General features: G+C 43.2%; 1 protein-coding gene across 1 annotated transcript; it reads right to left on the bottom strand.

Moving 5' to 3' along the window:
- Positions 1 to 8,125: 8,125 nt before the first annotated feature.
- LOC308409977 (polycystin-1-like) lies at positions 8,126 to 18,722 on the bottom strand (the record flags this gene model as incomplete). The annotated part of the gene is made up of 15 exons (XM_080903006.1): positions 17,940 to 18,722; positions 17,529 to 17,850; positions 17,242 to 17,353; positions 16,994 to 17,151; positions 16,334 to 16,536; positions 13,726 to 13,923; positions 13,490 to 13,644; positions 12,345 to 12,545; positions 11,736 to 11,910; positions 11,457 to 11,639; positions 11,279 to 11,383; positions 11,057 to 11,191; positions 10,775 to 10,977; positions 9,105 to 9,216; positions 8,126 to 9,004 (listed from the first exon to the last, which is right to left on the bottom strand). Exons 1-15 carry the CDS (start codon positions 18,252 to 18,254, stop codon positions 8,126 to 8,128), a joined length of 3,456 nt encoding a protein of 1,151 aa, XP_080759132.1. The 5' UTR covers positions 18,255 to 18,722.
- Between the last annotated feature and the right edge of the window lie 1,153 nt (positions 18,723 to 19,875).

A 19,875-nucleotide genomic window follows, 5' to 3' on the forward strand; every position in this document is an offset into this window, starting at 1 on the left:
GAGGGTAGGGACGTAGATCGACTGGTAAATTGAGAGCTTCGCTTTTACACTCAGCTCCCTCTTCACCACGACGGACCGGTGCAGCGTCCGCATTACTGCAGCCGCAGCCCCAATCCGTCTGTCGATCTCCGGCTCCCTTCTCCCATCACTCGCGAACAAGACCCCGAGGTACTTGAACTCCTCCACTTGGGGCAGGAACTCATCCCCGACCCGGAGTGGGCACTCCACCCTTTTCCGGCTGAGAACCATGGCCTCAGATTTGGAGGTGCTGATCCTCATTCCCGCTTCTTCACACTCGGCTGCGAACCGTTCCAGTGCGAGCTGGAGGCCCTCACCCGATGAAGCCAACAGAACCACATCATCCGCAAAAATCAGAGATGGGATTCTGAGGCCACCAAAGCGAAAGCCCTCCGCCACTTGGCTGCGCCTAGAAATCCTGTCCATAAAAATTATGAACAGAACCGGAGAAAAAGGGCAGCCCTAGTGGAGCCCATCACCCACCGGGAACGAGTCCGACTTATTGCCGGCAATGCGAACCAAGCTCTTGCAACGGTTGCATAGGGATCGAATGGCCCGTAGCAATGGGCCAGACACCCCATACTCCCGCAGCACCTCCCACAGGACACCCCGAGGGACACGGTCGAATGCCTTCTCCAAGTCCACAAAACACATGTAGACTGGTTGGGCAAACTCCCATGCACCCTCAAGTATCCTCGAGAGGATAAAGAGCTGGTCCAGTGTTCCGCGACCAGGACGAAAACCGCATTGTTCCTCCTGTATCCGAGGTTCGACTAGCGGACGAACTCTCCTGTCCAGCACCCTGGCATAGACTTTCCCAGGGAGGCTGAGGAGTGTGATCCCCCTGTAGTTGGAACACACCCTCCGGTCCCCCTTCTTAAAGATGGGGACCACCACCCCGGTCTGCCAGTCCACAGGTACTGCCCCTGATCTCCACGCAACATTGCAGAGGCGTGTCAACCAGGACAGCCCTACAACGTCCAGAGCCTTCAGGAACTCGGGGCGGACCTCAGGGCTGTGTTCTTTCTCCTCTGCTCTTCTCCCTGTACACCAACTGCTGCACCTCCACCCACCAGTCTGTCAAGCTAATCAAGTTTGCAGATGACACCACCGTTATTGGGCTCATCTCGGACGGGGACGAGTCTGCCTACAGGAGGGAGGTTGAACGTCTGGTGTCCTGGTGCAGCCACAACAACCTGGTGCTGAATGCCCAGAAGACAGTGGAGATTATTGTGGACTTCAGGAAGCACACAGCCCCACTCCCCCCCATCATCCTGACTGACACCCCCATCACCTCTGTGGACTCATTCCGCTTCCTGGGTACCACCATCACCCAGGACCTGAAGTGGGAGCCCACCATCACCTCCGTCATTAAGAAAGCCCAGCAGAGGATGTACTTCCTGAGGCAGCTGAAGAAATTCAACCTGCCAACACGGACGATGATGCAGTTCTACACTGCAATCATCGAGTCCATCCTCACCTCCTCCATCACCGTGTGGTACGCTGGAGCCACTATCAGGGACAAACAGAGACTGCAGCGTGTTGTGCGCTCTGCTGAGAAGGTGATTGGCTGCAGACTCCCATCTCTGCAGGACCTGTACACCTCCAGGACACTGGGGCGTGCAGCTCGGATCTCAGCTGACCCTTCTCACCCTGGACACAGTCTGTTTGACCTGCTCCCCTCAGGCAGGAGGCTCCGGTCCATTCGCACCAGAACCTCTCGCCATAAGAACAGTTTCTTCCCCTCTGCTGTTGGACACATGAACAATAACCACATGACTGTCCCCACCACTAACTCATGACCCTACGCTGTGTTCACTGCATCATTCCATGTTTGCACTGATCACCACCTGCACTCATGTATATATCTTTCTACGTAGCACTCTTAATTCTTATTCTCATGTATATATCTCATGTATATCTCATGTATATATCTTTCTACGTAGCACTCTTAATTCTTATTCTCATGTATATATCTCATGTATAGCTCATGCACATATCTTTCTACGTAGCACTTTTAATTCTTATCCCTACTTTTATTTTTTCATGTCTATTTAAGTGCTATTTATGACACCATGTTTGCACTGAAGCACCGCAGCAATTTCCTAATGTTGTAAACCTGCTCAACATTTGGCAATAAACCCCATTCTGATTCTGATTCTGATTCTGATTCTGATAAAATGGAGCATGATAAAAGGCCAGTGATAAGTAGCTTTGGTTTTTAGGAGCTTTTATTTTGAATATCTAATCCACTTCCTTTAAAACCTGTAAGCCCTCAAAACTTTGAATGACAGTCATATAATGAAGTATTGGCTTGAAGATGTGAGCATGTTTTTTGTGATGAATAATAGCTGTGTTTGAATGGTCCTGATAAACAGAGGGCACACTGACCCTCTTAAACACTCACAGAATCGGCCTTGATGAGTTTTAGCCTGAAAAAGAAAGGGTGGCATAGCCAAAAAGCTATGTTGCTATGGCAACCACAATCAGTGAGAAGAGGGAGAGGTGCGAAAACCCCTCGTCTGCATGAGAGGGAGACACAAAAAGACACAAACATGGATTTCCCTCTCAAACAAAAGGTTATGAAGAGAAAACTACAAATCATAATGAAATATTCTTTCACGTGGCAGCAACTTCCCGAGTACAAAATACTCTTGATCAGAGGGAAGTTGAAGCAGCACAAACATAGCAAAGTTGATTGACACCAGTTTTGTTTGTTTCCGTTAATGTGGGGGGAGCTGGTTGACCTCTGATGACCTCTAGAAACTTTTATTAATATCTTTTAAATGATAGCAGCACAAACAACGATTTTTACAGCACAAACGTGTGACACCACTTTTGTTGGATTTGAAGGTGGGGCCAACTTGACTCTGAGTCGCAGTGTAAAGACAGCCAGTGCTTCTGATTTTCAGCTGAAATTTGTGGGCTACGTTCTGTAAGAGTGTGGAGAATGGAGGAGGTTAAGTTTTGGTGACATTCATGAGAGAACTATAAATCCTAATTCACACCATGGAGACCTGCTCCAAAAAGCTGACGTAGATGTTGCTGGTTCTAAGAAATAAGCACTTCAAGTTTCAGAACATGTTTACCGCCTTCTTGTTTCAGTATAGAAAAAGAAAAGGCTCTAAAAAGTGCGTCATCTCGCCCTTGGAGTCATCTTGTCCCCTTTTTGGCCCATCACAGACATCGACCTGTTTTCCCTGCGGACATACTGATGGGATTCCTGATCGTGCTTCAGTAAGAAAATTGTTTATGTTCGTGGTGTGATGTGATGTGCATGTAGAAACTGTTTTGATGTGCTTGGGTAAAAAATGATTATTTTGTCGCTTGACGCGGTGCTGATTGCACCAGCCGACTGCGCCACGCAGAGTCTCTGACTTGAGCTTGTTGGTCTGTCATCTGACTCACACAGGGTCTCCTCCACATAGCCTTCATTTACAAACTGCTTTATCAAACCAAACATTACAGCTGACAGCTGGATTTTCCTGTTTCAGTGCCACCAGCCAAACAACAAAGAACCACTTACTGCTTAAGAGACAGAGAATAAAAATGGACAGTATATCATCAGTTTCTTAACATAAAACTCACTGTTGCAGCAAGTGTAAAAAAGTGATCCCCTTAAACTAACTTTTAGTGCTATTGTCGTTATTTTGCCACATCTTTACCTCTCAGACCGATGTGGATGAAAACAGAGGTTCTCATATTTTTCTGGAATTCCCCTCTTCAGAGTTTATTAACAATTAAAAACTATCCAAACTGGATTTTACTCTTAATAGATTTTATATATGTAAGTCTCCAAAGCATTAAAATACTTTAATGTCACTTAATATTTTTCACTTTATTATCGGCAGCCTCCCTAGGATAACCACATTAATACATCCCAAATGAGGGACATGGAGTGTGTTTGTGAGTTTGTAATGCTCAGAGGTGGTCCCAGTTTGTTTTCTTGGCTGATGTAAAAATAAATGCACAAATAAATAAAGGCCATATACACAAAGAGAGTGATGAAAAAGCTGAATTCAGTTTTTAAATACATACAATAAGCATAAATGCAAGCAGACGTTTGTTCAGCATTGTTCCTGCACATGTGTAAGAGCAGTGCATCCTCCAGGGCGGCTGTAGCTCAGTAGGTAGGGAGTGGGCCATCTACCAATCAGATCAGTGATCACTAACTTAATGCTAAAGTATCCCTGGGCACTAAACTGATCCCTGAATCGTTTCACGTGTTTCCCCTGGAGTCAGAGTGTGTGAGTATTAGGTTAAACGTGCTTAGGCGTAGAAAAAAAATCACTTGTATGAATGTTTGTGAATGAGCCTTGCAGTAAAGAAAGCACTTTAAGTTCTAGAATTTAGTATAAAAGTACTACATAAATACCAGTAAATGTAATCCCCTTTTCACTGTAATTACAGATGCAAGCCTGACTTTGGTTTTCAGTATGAAATCATCCAAGATGAACGCCTTCCTAGCTTTTAGTGAAAGCCAATACTAGAGTCAATCCTAGAATACAAGAGTATAAAGTGGTACAACTAATTCATCTTCATTGGCTCAACGCTTCCATATCCCCACCATAGGCTGAGTGTACTCAGGTTAAACTGTCTTGTGAACGCGCATAGACTTCATTTGAGTTTCATGGGAAAAACAGGAAAAGGGGTTTGGAACATGAAATCCCTTTCAGGTGAGATAAAATAAGTCACGCAGATGAAAAAAAAAGAACATACAAACAAAAATCCCAACAAATGTCTTCTACTTTCAACCGCTCGCTTTAGGGTCACCGTCTGCCCCCATCTCATCCATATATCCACTATAATTTGTCTGCATCTCAGCTTTGCCTCTAACTTTGTCTCCAAACTGCTTAACCTGAGCTGTTATATGTTATATATATATTTCTGTGTGTGTGTTTGTGTATAAAGTTATGTTCTCTTTGATAAATTCCTACGCTTGCAAATCTTTGATGTTGTAAAAGAGGGAATTTTCTCATTCTTGACAAAGTGAACAGATAATAAATGACATCTGTAATCAGTACATCAAGATCGTTCTCTGTTATACTCTTAAGCCATCAGGTTTGACGAGTCTAACGTATACGGTGAACAAAGTTTGTTGATTTTATGACTCAGCTGAAATTATGCTTTGTAAATGTCTTTTTTTTAGCATTTATAGTTTCCCCATTGACACATGTGACCAAAGTATTTGCTGCGTCACAGCTTCAGCTGTGTTGTTCTGTGCTGTTCATTGTGTTGTAGGCTACAGATTAATGGTAACACAAACATGTACAGGTTCTTGAAGGACAGGGTGATTTCAGAGTAATTATATAGCTTTGGTAAAACCCACTACAGTCTGGTCTCTTTTAAAGATGGAATAATATTGTCTGATGACATCACCAGGTTCTCCAGGCTGTGACCTCCAACACTGAAGCCAGTGAGGCAGTCATGGTACTGAGACTAGGAGGGAGATGTAGCAGAAGAACTCCAGCTTTAAGGAACATGAGAAGTTAAAAAATACACATTTAATTAGGAAAGAAACATGGAAGAGTGAATATCCCACATGCTTGGACAGCATTCCACAGTAATGAATGCACAAACTAGTTTTTTAGCCTTACTTTGAGACAGGGTGTTTCTAACCTTAGCGATACTACACAAATGCAAGAAAGCATTTAAACGCGTTTGTTTAATATTCCCAGGGCGGCACGGTGGTTAGCACTGTTGCCGCACAGCAAGAAGGTCCTGAGTTCAATTCCACCATCAGGCCGGGGTCTTTCTGTGTGGAGTTTGCATGTTCTCCCCGTGTTTGCGTGGGTTCTCTCCGGCTTCCTCCCACCGTCCAAAGACATGCAGCTTGTGGGGATAGGTTAATTGGATAATCCAAATTGCCACTAGGTGTGAATGTGAATGTGAGTGTGAATGGTTGTCTGTCCCTATGTGTTAGCCCTGCGACAGAGTGGCGACCTGTCCAGGGTGTACCCCGCCTTTCGCCCTATGACAGCTGGGATAGGCTCCCGCGACCCTGAAAAGGATAAGCGGAAGCGAATGGATGGATGTTTAATATTCACCGAGGAAACGAGCCTGATTGAAATGGCTGTGAGATTCCTCACAGTGTGACTGGAGGCCAAGATAATGTCTTCCAGAGTAACTATCTGGCTTGATAACCTGTTTTTATGTCAAATTACAATAGGTTTTATCTCAGTTTTATCTGAAGTTAGAAGCAGAAAATTAGAGGGGTTTTTTTGCAGTCTAACAAATTGGTGTGTGCCATCTTTTTTTATTGGTAGATAAAGCAGATAAAGCATATGATGTTTGCTCTCATAGAAAACATCATGTTTGCACTGTAGTACTCTTTCTTGGCATGAAGCCATACTGCATCTCACTAATTTTCATCTAACTTCTTAACCAAGCATAAACAAGTCTTTCAGATAGCCTCATAGCATGGCATGCACTGGGTTCACCAATAGGACAGTTTAATCAAAAGATGAAGACTACTGTAACAAATGTGAAGGTGGGACAAAATGAAAACTAGAACAGCAGACCTGACTGTGAACAGGGTCAAAGGGCCCATTATTAAATCTTCAAATTGAGTAAAAAACCTTTGTCAATAGGGAAACTATGAATGCTAAAACACAAGATATATAATTAGCACAAATTTAGCGAGTCATAAGTCAACAAACATTGTTCACCGTGGGCTAGAAAACTGGTCAAACCAGATGACTTGAGAGAGTATCCTGTACACAAATAAGTAAGGCTGTGATTTATAACTAATGACTTCATTTGTAAAAGAATAAGACAGTTCCTCTTTTATTCCTCACACACACAGGTGACTGTTGCTTATGTGCTGGGACAAAGTAGTTGCTGTTTCATAACTTTAGTTGTGTTACTCGGTGTTGTTCATTTGTCTTAGGCTACAGGTTTATTGTACGATATGCAGATTGGAGGAGAGATACAGTGGAGCTCTATGAACACTGTAATAGGTCAGTGAGGTTAACAATAAGTTATTCTGTTATATGTAAGTTTTTTATAAAGGGGTTGTTAAACTGTAGGCTTATTTGTATTATATTTGCATTTATATTAACAACGAAACTTTAGCAGAATATAAATGATGTTAAATGCCTAATACTCACTATTCACATAATCTTCTTTTAAGATCACCCATCCTCCATTTCTGTTCATATCTACACCATGGTAGAAGTCAGCTCTCTCTCTCTTTTAGACTTAAAGTCCCTACTCTTACATAAAAACTCCTGCCTTTCCTTCTCTCTGGCTCCCTCCTAACATGCCCCCCCCCCCTTTCTTCTTCCTTTGTCTTCTGCCAGCAGTAGCACAGTTTCCACCAGCACACTCTTGGCCAACAGTACCGGAGGCGGTCATTGTTAACCTGGCCCCTATTAATCTGGTATGGAAATTTTATTCTTTATGAACCAGAATTTGAAAGTTTGTTTTGACTAAGATTTTATGCCAGATGCTCTTCCTAATGGAACTATCCCCATTTATCCAGCATTGGTTCCACTGACTGGGTTTGTCACTCCAGCACTTACATGTCAGAATGTGTTGTTCCTTAAATTATCTCTATTCCTTCGGTTAGGTAACAATATAACATGTGTATGTAAAATAGTCCTAGGCTATGTTAACACTTAAAGCAAACACACAGAAGTACACACATAATGTTATGAGGGAACACTTTCTCTGTTCAAAGATGTGGAGCATAAAGTCCAATTAAACTGTAACATTCTGTTAATTAGGGATGTTTTCTAGTTTCCTGCTCTTTGCTATTTGGAATTTTTTTTTTATGTATAAGCTGACCTGCTGCTGCTCCTGCTTCTTGCCAAACAATTTCTTGGTTTATAATTTAATATTGCTATCTGAGGGACTTTTGCTTGTTCCTGGAGTGGATTTCAAACATATTGCAATGTCTGAATCAAATGGTCATGCCTTTATTCATCTGCAGAGCAGAATATCTACAGCACAGTGTCTTTACCACTTAGAGTTATAGAATGTTGTAAAGTACAGTAAAATGTTCATAAAATGGACAACAGCAAAAACGTGTGTCTTCATTTTGGTCATTTTTTTCAAATGATTCTGTTTTCCAGACACAGACATTTTTCTTCTATTGTGAGGTTTCTCACTCAGTCTCTGGTCCTTCAGAGATCCAAGCTTTCCTCTTTACTGGAATCCCATCCCCGATAGATCTTCTTAAGCCTTCTTCACTTTTGGGTCTGGGATTAAAAGCAGAATTTTCTTCTCCGTTTCCACATGGAGAAACTTCCAACAATTGGAATGTCCTCTGAGCAGCATCAGCTGAATGAGAGCTCCCAGAATGCCACGCTCTTCTTCTGGGGAACTTTTCAAACTGAGAAGCTTTTGAATACAATACACTGATTCCAGGTGTAGGGTCGGCAACTTCGCAAGAGTGCACAACACTAGCTGGCTGAGGTTGAACTGCTACTGACTCAAACTCGGAATAGGAGATATATGTATTGGGAAACATGTACACTGAAGGGACAGAGGACTGGAGTGTAGATGGCAGGGAGACTGGTAGCTTGGGATGATGGAGACTGGTCTTCCTGTGAGTAACTTCTCCTGTTATCCTTCCTTCATCTGCGCCTGTTGGTATTCCTAACTCTCCAAAGATTCTTTCACTTTTCTTCTCATAATTCATCCATGTCTTCCTTCTCCTGGTCTGAACCTCATCCAGTTTAATTTCTAGGTTGTAAATGTCCTCACTTATCTGGTTGACCCGATCAAAACGAGATAACAGAGCAGTAACACGGGGCAGCAGACTGTCTAGGTACTGCTGGACTTCAAAACCAAGCTCAGACACTGACGAGTCCTTAGACCCATTGGAGAGAGCCGAGGATAGAGGACGTGGGGACGAGAATGCGGAGGGCGAAGAAGGGGAGCGGGAATAAGAAACGGTTGAAGACAAGGTGGAGAGACAAGATTCCTGTGAAAACCTGGAAGGAGGGATGCCCATGCCTTTGAACTTCACCCTGTGTCTGAACTAGAAAGGGGAACAAATGTGCAGAATCAGCAACAACAGCTACAATTTTTAGTTACTCAGCCTTCCTGATGGAATGCTTCACATTTAGCAGTCTATTCACCTGTTTAGCCTTAGTGAGTCCCATCCATAGCTTGAGCCTTTTGATGAAGAACTCCACCATTTGATAGTCCTGAGGTTTAATGGTTGGATGAAACAACTCAGCCTGCTCTGCCCTTTAGAAGACGAAAGAAGATGGTTTATGAAAACTTAAGATCCCTCTGTGGCTCTATCTTCAGTAAATTTCAGCAAAACATTCAAAACAACATGCCATTTAACAAAACTTCCTATGATACAATGTGGCACTCAAAATTTTGTCAACCACTTATATTTTTGTGGAAATACAGAAATTCTTACTGAAAACATTACTCTATTATCACAAAAGTAATAGAAATTCAAAGATCACTTCAACAGTAAGGTGTGTAATACTGTGCAGGGTTACAAAGTGCAACTTCTTTGCAATGAAAGAGGTTTTAGTTTTGCCATCGCCAAAGAGCTTTATCCATTTGTGAAACACGGGGTTGGTACCATCACGGTTTGGTAGCGCTTTTGCTGAGTTTAGGCCAAGATAACATAACATCATATACAAAGCCATGAATTATGAGGTCTGCCAAGAATTTTCAAACAAAGATATCAGGACATCTATAACGTAATCGAAAAAGAAAGTTTGGCTTGCTATCAGCACTCAAAAGCCTGCATCTCTGATCTCATGGGTATTGCTGACTTTGGGATGTTTAAAAGATTTACAGATCATCTTCCTTTTTTTTTTTTTTCCCCATTTACATTATGTTAAGGTTCAAAATATTGGGGATGGAGACAAGAGAAAAAAACCACAATAACAACACTGGTCCGGCCGGGTTAAGTCAAACGATGATTTTAATGATCACACGCGTGGGAGATGGACACCGTATGCAGACAGCCTCAGATCTCAAAATGGTGGAGCATTGCTCAAACTCTTATAGCCTCTGGTGCCTCCACCTTATCATAAAAAGCCTAAACATTCACATGCTTTCTCTCACACAGCGCCTAAGCTACGACCTTGGCTCCCTGTTTATCTGCTCCTGCTGAGATTGGGCAGAAAACCTCTCCAGTATATTCTGTTCTCTTCTAATCAGACAAATAAGGCGATGACTTTCTGCAAACAGTATTTCTTATAACTCAGCAGTATAATGCATCATAAACAATATCATTCATCCACAATAAATCAGCAGTCTAATGTAATGCAAATCAGTTTAACTAATGCAATAGTTATCAGCTTCTTCTAATTCAGGAGAATAATGCAAACTAAAACTACCGGTACATAATAATTCACAATCTTTAATTAGGGGTATAACATGGCATAAAATAATATTATAATCTAACAATTACAATCAAATGAGCTGAACATAACCCGTAATACAAAATATTACTAGAACACAAAACTCAAAATGCTGGGTCAAAAGGACCCAGAACCGTGACATTATCTTTCTATCTTAAGATGGAATTTCTAGGTAACCAGACACCTAGAAGACTTTCACAGCTACAAATTGCCAAACATCAGATGTCAGTATGGCAAGATTATAAACTTGTTTAAGGCCTATAAGGGCTTAAAGGGCTATTTCTGTCTTTAAAACACAGTTTCTCAAGGGCTAACAACTTCGACAGTCTACAAAACTCTGTTGTCTTTGAAAAAAGAACAAAACCTAACTTTGGTTAAAGCAAACATAGCATCTAAAGAAAGGTAATGTTGTGTACCTGTAAGTATGGATAAGAACAGCTCCACAGAGTCTAGCCAAAACCCAAACACCTCCTCCCATGAGAAGCAGCCCATAGAGAGGGCCCAGGATGGGGTGGACCTGGCAGATTTTTTGCAGGACGATCCGACCATGAAGAAAGGACAAGACTGAGACACTGGTGTCTTGTACTGACAGGAAACCTTCTACTGATTGTGAAAAAAGCTGAAACAAACCATATCAAATATCTTTCATCTCGCCTTTTTAAATATCTTTGCTTAAGCTGATGTTTTTCTGCTCATACCACATTCCCAAGGTGAGTGCAGAGCAGCATCAGCAGCAGTAGTAGGACAGCCAGAGCCAGCAGCTCCCTCCAGGCTCTGTGCAACACTCTGCCTATCGCAGCCCACCTCTGCACAAACCGTAAGGTTCCCAGCAGCTGGAAATGGGAATGAGTTGGGTTTTTTTGTTTTTCTTTTTAAATCAAAGTGAAATATCTGTGGACATGTGTTAGACAATACTTCACCTTTAAAACAAGCAGAGTGAGCAGGGTGGCTGCACACTGAGAGGACCTTTGTGACAGAAGGGCAGCACTGTGGAAGTTGATGAAGTTGTCTGGTTGGGACCGCAGCTAAATAGCACATAAAGGTTGTTGAATACTAATTTTGTTTTGCTTGGAGGATTTTTAAAATGTTATTCTTTACCTGGGAAACACATGACGACGCACAAGACAGGAAGCGGAGCTGCAGGATAGCTGTTGTCAGCAACAAGAAGGCAAGGAGCAGCTGGAACCAGTGATGGCATTGATGCAGATACTGGGTGCGCTCAGTGGCCACAGACCACAGCTCCCCAAGTACAGTCAGGAGAGCAGAGATGAGCAGAAGAATCTGCGGTACAATAGAAGTACTTTCTATTAACTATTAAGCTCTAAATACCAGATTATGGTGAAAGATTTTCATTTGAAAGACTGCAGGATTTGTTACCGGAAGTGCCGTCTGCAGGTCCAGTCCTGACACGGATAAAGGGATGAGGAGTGGATGGATAGAGAGACAGGATGTGATGGCTTGTGTCCGAGTCTGCTCAAGTTTTACGTACACGCACAGAAATAAAGCAGACTCTCTGTGGTACTGAGTGAACTCTATAGAAAGAGCTTCAAACCTGGAGCGAAGGAAAAGAAATCATCAAATAAAAACTCACCTTTTTATTTTTGTCCTTTTTTTGTCGACTGAATATGTAAATGAATGCAATTCGATAAGCGTGACCCATGCGTAAATAAAAGCTTTGAGTTCATCATTACGATGGAGGGTAAATGTTATGCAAGAATCTGTGGGCCATAAACAAACAGATAAATAACGACATTAGAAGATGATTGGACACCACAGACAAAATGTGCACCACAGTTTTTGGTCGTTTGCGTGTTAATGCTCCATTTGATTTCAGAAGAAAAACAACGTTCCATTGTTTTGCTTTTTGGCAACTTCTAATGGGCTCACACGCCTCATTATTTGCAAAAGAGTCAATTCAACAGTATTGATGAACACACTCAGCATGTCTGAGAGAAGCACTCATGTTGCTCTGACAATTCCACTTACTGTTTCCTGCTTCTTCCTGCCGTGTGAAGGGCAGTGAGGAGCTCGGGTATCGTTCCACTGTTGTTTGACTGAAGGTGAACCGCCTGGCTACCGAGCACATGTGTGTACTGCAGCTGCGTTAAGCCCACGAGTCGCAGTGAGGGGTTTTGGTGGAGATGTGGCACCAAGGTGTGATTGATCCACAGCTCTGTGTCAAACCAGCTGCAAGAAGAAAGAGTAGAATAAGCTGAACAGTTGCACTCCGGAGGCAACACAAACACTGTTTCATGCAGTCCACCAAACGTGTATTGACACATAAATGAAAGTAGTCCCCAGCAAAATTACCAGGCAGTAAATTTAAGGTGAGCAATTATGGACTTACATAATATATTGGGTACGGTGTCCTTGTATTGTGCTGCTGTCCTTTGTTTCTATATATAGGCGTATGTAGGTGTGCATGTGTAAGGGTGCGGCTGTGTCGGGCATCTTTAGGCATGGTGGGTGTGGCCCTGCCAACTGGATCATCACACACACCTGGAGCTGACCTAACGTCGTCGGGGAGCTACATAGCAGTGTGGCTGAGAGCTCCACAGAAGGTCAAAGTTCACAACAATCAGCTCTTATCATGTCTGATATAAACAGCATAAATCTGACACAGTTCTTTCAGCGAGTTGGGACCAGAATTGCAAACACGTTACTCTAGTGCAAACTTGCATAAAAAAGTGCAGTTACAAAAGTGCATATAAATGGTGGAAACACAGAGATTTCTTAAGCCACAAATAACAGGAAATTTAAATCAAGCGTGCAAACAGATTTTCTAATGTGTGAAATGCACAATTTACTGCTGATTGTGCCAATAATTGACGCTGAAAAAGAAACGTCTTTTGTTTCGCTTGTTATTCAAATGAACTGTTTAGAAAAACAGCACCAATTTTGTATTTCACCTGTAAAACTGACCACATTTATTAGCGCTATTTGGGGATTGCCCTCACATGCTATTTTGCCCTCTTAAGTAAATCTGCCCCTCTGTCGATTAGCTCAGCAATCATTAAACATCTAAATGTTTTCTGACCTTTTGAATTTAAAGAACTCGAGATTTGTCCCCACATTTTACACTGTGTGGCGACAGTGTGCTGTGTTTGTGTGGCGTTTGGTGTCACCCTTACTCTTTGAGTGAGGTGAGGTTGGGAAACCCCAAGGGTGACGCGTGAAGACGTTGTTTGATGGTGGCGTGCAGAAGCCTGGCCTGTCCCTGCTCAGTTGCATCCTGGTAGTTCACCATCAGCACCAGCAACAGAAATAACAGCTGCCACACACACTGCTGCAAAAAAAAGAAAAAAAGTGTGACGTCTGGGAAGAAAAATTCCCAGACAGAAATAAATCTTAAATATTTTCTCCACACCCTCATAATTGACTGCAGTGCTTGGACTTTGCGAGCCTCCTCTTTCGCCTGCAGCAGGCCGTAGCCGCATGGCGGTCGGACCTTCCCGCTCTGCTCTCCAAACGGCCTCACCACAGTGGCCTCCTGAGCCAGCTGCTCCTCCACCTCTGGATCCACAGGTCTCCACAGGACTGTGTAGATCAAGGCCAGCACGCACACCTGAAAAACAGGTGTCAAGAGAGGTTGGATGGAGAGAGATTGAAGTCCTTGCCCCAACTTCCTGTCAGGACATCTGAGAGAGGGTAGAAAGTCTGAATATCCACCCTTATGTGTTAACAATGAGTGTTAATCAGCTCTTTCCAGTTTGCTAACAGTACATCGCCTTTATTCATAATCAAAGAGATAATCAAAGGACAAGTCTGATTAGGGTTGCCAACCGTCCCTTAAAAAACGGAATCGTCCCGTATTTAGAAACAAAAGTACACGTCCCGTATTGAGCTAATAAGGGACGCACTTTGTCCCGTAATACAGTGAGAATCAAAAGTAGTCTATAAATGTTTATGGAATTAACACTTTGTTTGAAAACATAATTCCCAGCCCCTCTCCTGCTTTGTGACCGATGAGCTGACAGCACACTTATGACAATTCGAGTATGACAATTCAGATTACCGCTCATCTCATTGGTCGAGGAAAGGTCGCTTACGGAGAAAATACCGGAAGACAACAAATGACCACAACAACAAGCATGGCCAACAGGGGAACAAACGCCGACACTGCGGTGCAAGTCTCGGACGACAGTACACCTAAAGCTGGGCAGACACTGTGCGATTTTCAAACTGCACGATTGACTCGCAGGGGTTAGAAGTTGGTAGGTCACGATGCAGGGTCTCACACTATACCGCCCGATGCTCTGATGCGACCTGAGTGCGCACACTGTGCCTCCATAAAATGAAGGTTATAACAGAAAATCTGTCGCTCGCTCTCTCTGTCTTTCACTCACACAGACACACCACCACCATCAACTTTGCTAAATTGCTAATGAAAAACATTAATCAGGCAGCTGTGATTGAGCAACAGTGTAAATCCAACTATTTTCACGGTTGTTGTGGTCGTGATAATTTTGTGATGCCACATCGAAAAGGCTCGGATGAGCTTTCCAAAGTTCTACAAGTTGTGCCTCCATCGCTTGTGTCCAGATCACACGCTGCACAGCCGTGCTGCTCCATCTTTTTCACCGACGTTTACGTGTGAGCAGTGTGAGCGGCTGTGGTGACACCCTCACGAGCGATTGATATCGGGAGCTGGTCGTGAGGTGTTAATCGCTTCTCGTTACCCCACGTATACTACACGATGCACGATGAAGGCCAAAATCAGGCCGATCACCAAATCGGTTGCACGACTCAAAAATCGTCTCAAAATGGGCCAAAAATCGCACAGTGTGAGCCCAGCATTAGAGCAGCAATGTTTGTTCGCTCAGAGAAAGAAAAAAAAAGGCTGCAAAAGTACTGGGAGGAATGGGAAAAGGAAAACACCTGGCTGGAAAAGTGCACGATAACACCTATAAAGCGCACTGCACTGTGTGCCGGCGCACTTTTTCCATAGGCATGCTTCTAATGGTGGGCACATGAAGAACACGAGGGGCGTGAAAGCTCGGGGAACCCTTAACCAATTTTTTGTCCACCAGGCCACGGCAGAAGCAGATATGGTATGTAAACACTGGTTTGTTGTTTAAACCCTCTGGTTAAGGTTATGATGGGCATGTGCGGTGAATATCAGCGCTATGTGGCCAGAAGTGTGATAATATAATTTATTTTGTGTAATAAACAACTGCAAGGATAGATGATTACAACAAATAGATGACTAATACATAAAAGTAATACATAGATTAATGATGATGATGAGTTATGATGCGTAATCATGGGAACAAGTGGGTTTACAAACAGGAGCAGCTGATTAGCATTAGAAAAGCTGAAATAATACCTCAACTGAAGCCAACTGTACTAAATGCACTATATGTGCACTGTTACAAGAATATTTTTGTTCTATTGTTTTCTATTAATTTATATAATTTTAAGTTAAGCAGGACAGAGTTCTTTTAAAGAAAGATTTACTTATATTCTCAAAAGTTAAGCATGACAGGCTTCTGTTTAAGAAAGAGACCTGTTTTACTGTGTTAATGTTGTCATTTTGAGCTAAAAATAAATGGCTAAATGATCATTTGTTTCCCATATGGTCATATCACAAAGAATATGCATCTGCTTAAATCAAATTCAAGTCAAATGGTTAAAAAATAATTTCACACACAAAAAAAGAGCTACCACACTGGGAAGGGTGAAGACAACTGGGTTGCCCGGCCCTGGCCACGAGGTGTCCCTTATTTATTTTTCAGGGAGTTGGCAACCCTAAGTCTGATTAGACTGAAATGACTGTTGGAACGTCTGAACTTTGTGTGAGTGCACATGATCCAGCTTCAGCATTGGTAGATTAGTGTGTGACTGCAGGAGTGCGTGAAAGATAAAAACTGTCTCGTCAACTCAACATTATACAAATGCAAGTCATGCAAGTCAAAGTAGTTATAATCTGCCAAAACCCTGAGAGGTGAACAAACTGGACCACATGCTTGACTCACCTTGAGAGGTTCCAGCAGCAGAGCAGAAGTGAGAAAGGCAGAAAGAGCTGATACCAGCCACATGAGTACTACTGTCCTGGAGAAGCAGCTTCCATAGAGTCCCATCACAGCCAGACACGCTCCAAGCAGCAAAGCGAGCAGAGGATAAATGACACGCAGCGCCCAGCGAGGAAGTAGTCTGCCTGGCTGACTCCGAGCAACACCTGTTCAAATAAAATCTCCAAATGTGAATAAAAAATTCTAGATAGGATGTTTTTTGTCTCATAGTCTAACAAAAAGATTCCAAACCAGGGTTAACTGTAAAGGGACTCATGGAAATAGTGATGACTACCTCAGTTTCTTATATTCAGCTTCTCCCCAGTACAGTGCTTTGTAATAGAGAAGGCCTTAAACTTATATATAGTTAGCTAAAATGATAATTGTGAATTGTATTTGTATATGTAGTATGGGCGACTGATTGCAGATACGGATCTGCCCTATGGACCTGCTCCATTACTGGGCTGTTGCATTAGGAATTAGGTGCCCACACAGATCTGTTTCCCATTCTTAAGCCATCCCAAAACACTTTATTGAAACAGTATCCACTCATTGAAGGAGTACTGGAGTACATTTGACAATACATTTGTGGGTACAATTAACAAGAAAAACCTTTTATGGTACCTATGCGTGTCGTGTAGAAGGAACATGTGGAGTCAGGAGAAGTGCTTGGCAGGAAGGTGCTTGCCATCGAGTCTACGGATGGACACTCATAGAGTCCAGTGCCATACTGGGAGTTATCCTCACTGTGCTCTGACCAGCTGCTGCAGGAGGTGCTCCGCCTAAAAAAAAAAAAAAAAAAAAGTTGAAGTGATACAGAATGTTACCTGTCAATAAAGAACATCATAAAAATAAATCTTTATTTTCCTTACATGGTTGAGACTGAGGATGTTGTTCTCGGAGAATCCCGCCCACTGTCTGAGTTGCTGTTTTTAGCATCTGCTGTGTCGTCTGCTGCTTCAATAGACATGAGTAAATCCTCCTCTGGTACCAAACACAAGAATACAGAATCAGATGTTATTCAGAAAACTTGGTGTTCCCAGAACAGATTTGGAATCATTTTAATTTAAAGAAAGTCGGCAAGAAACAGCAAGAAGCAAAGTGCTGGAGACCATTCACGTCAATAGCAGAAATTAATTACGCTTTAACAGTTTCTTACCGGAAAGAGTAAGAAGTGTTGTCAGATTGTGGCTGTGAACTTGGACTTGATTGGAGTTCATATCTGGGGATTTGTGCGGCGTCAAGTGAAGCTGCATCAAGGCCTTTTTCCGCTTTAGCTGACGAGCAGATGAAGCCTTGCAGGGGTCAGGGGCTAAGGTTGGCTTGGAGGGGCTTGAACCCACTGGTAGACTGAGTAGGCTGTCACATGATGGCCACGCTACGATGCCATCTTCTTGATGTGCTTCGTACTTCTTGGGCACCAAACCAGAGGCAGCCCAGAAGTCCAGGATGCTGGAGTCTAAGGCCTTACTCTCCGGCAACTGGAGAAAGATAGAATAACAACTGGAGCTATTCTAAGAAAAAGACAGGAGTAAAATAACAAGTATACTGTGTATGTGCATGTCCTTACGGATGAAGGACTGTCAGTGACTCGGCCAGAGGAATCTGGCAAAGACAGAAAAGTAGGGCAGGAGAACTCCGATTGGCCAAGGAATACGTCCATCTCCACAGAGTGACAAACAGGAGAGGGAGGGACTGACATGTCCACAGTTACCTGAGTCACATGTAAACATACACCTGCAGCGTTAACATTTCTGAGTGTACTCTCACACAAGTGCCCAGATAGCAAGCAGGTCTGGCCCGGATCTGGTATCAAGCCGGCACTGCTGGCGGACTTCTGGCATGATAAGACGTATGTCATCCAGATATGGGCCAGGCCTGGCATAGATGGCACTGTCTATGTGATGGCATGCCATATCTGGCACGATTATGGTTTGGTTCATGTGGCCCAGGCCCATAGAAAACAGCTCTGGCTGGGATCCGGTATCAAGCTGGCACTTCTGACTGACTGGTGTCATGGCAGGATGTATGTCAACCAGATGTGGACCAGGTCTGGCAATGATGGCACTATTTATGTTCCTATTTTCTTATTTTAGTTAGAAGACCCAAATGCCATGTTGCAATACTATACTGGTATGGTAGCCAACGTTTCAAATGCAGGTTTGACAGGTTTGTGAGTTTACACTTTATCCAAAATCTAGTGAGGGTTTACTCATCTTTGCCAGTGGGTGACTGTAGCTCAGGAGGTAGAGCAGGCCACCTATTGATCGGAAGGTTAGTGGTTCGATCCCTGTCTGCATGTTATAAGTGTGAATGTGTATGAATGTAGTTAGTAAGAACTCAGCTTAGAGAAAGTGTGTGAATGTGGGATGTTGTATAGAGCACTTTGAGTAATCTGGGAGAGTAGAAAAGCACTATATAAGAATCAGTCCATTCACTGTCTGAACAGAGTTTTGTCATGTTACTTTTGCACTATCATGTTCCAGCACATGTTGGTATTACATGGCTTGATTAAGGTACACATTAGGCTGACATCTGGGGCCAGAGCTGAAACTGTTATAGGCCAGCACAGGGCCAGCAGTGTGTCTACAACTGGCCTTGTGCTGGCCCATGTGTGGGCCATATCTGGCAAACCAGATCTGGGCCACCAAAGGGCCATTGTTCTTTGCGGTATGTGGGCCATGTGTAAGCACATTGTGTGGGCCAGATCCGGGCCATACCGATTTTGCTATGTGCGTGAGAGTGTTTAACAAACAAAGCATGGACGCACAGCTGACACAACCTCTAATCAGCAACTCTCTGATGGCACAAGTATTCTGTCTAATGTTTTGAAATTAATGCATGGCCTGTATTTATATAGCGCTTTACTAGTCCCTAAGGACCCCAAAGCGCGTTACATATCCAGTCATCCACACACACACACACACACACACACACACACACACACACACACACACACACACACACACACACACACACACACACACACACACAAAAGATAGACCTGAAAAGCTCAATTGAAGAAGCAAGTGGTCTCACCAGAATACCTCGGTACTTCATATAAGTTCCTGTTAGGCATAGCAACAAAGAGGAATAAGGATTAATATGTGAGTGGGGCACACAAAGGAAAACTACACTGACCAACATCTGCACCACCTGCATTTACTACAAGAAAGCCTATGACTCTGTGCCTCACACAGGGATCCTGGAAGTGCGCAAGATCAACTGGACTGCAAGGACCTTCATAAGTCACCATCAAGTGCATTATTTACCAAGGAGTTGCTCTGTCCTCACAGCTGTTTCTTGAAGACGTTTCATCCGAGAAGCTTCTTCAGTTCTAGGGTCGAACCGTGGAAAATCCCAGATTTAAGCCCCGTGGGAGTGTCCCCCCAAGAGGGACAATGGCGTGAAAACGGGTGTAGGTCACAATCAGCCAAGGTTTTTGGATGAGTTCATTGTGAACTTGTGCTTGTGAACTTTGGCATCCTCAAAAGAGTGACCTTTGT

This window comes from Rhamphochromis sp. 'chilingali' (genome assembly GCF_963969265.1).
Source record: "Rhamphochromis sp. 'chilingali' genome assembly, chromosome: 1".
Lineage (NCBI taxonomy): Eukaryota > Metazoa > Chordata > Actinopteri > Cichliformes > Cichlidae > Rhamphochromis > Rhamphochromis sp. 'chilingali'.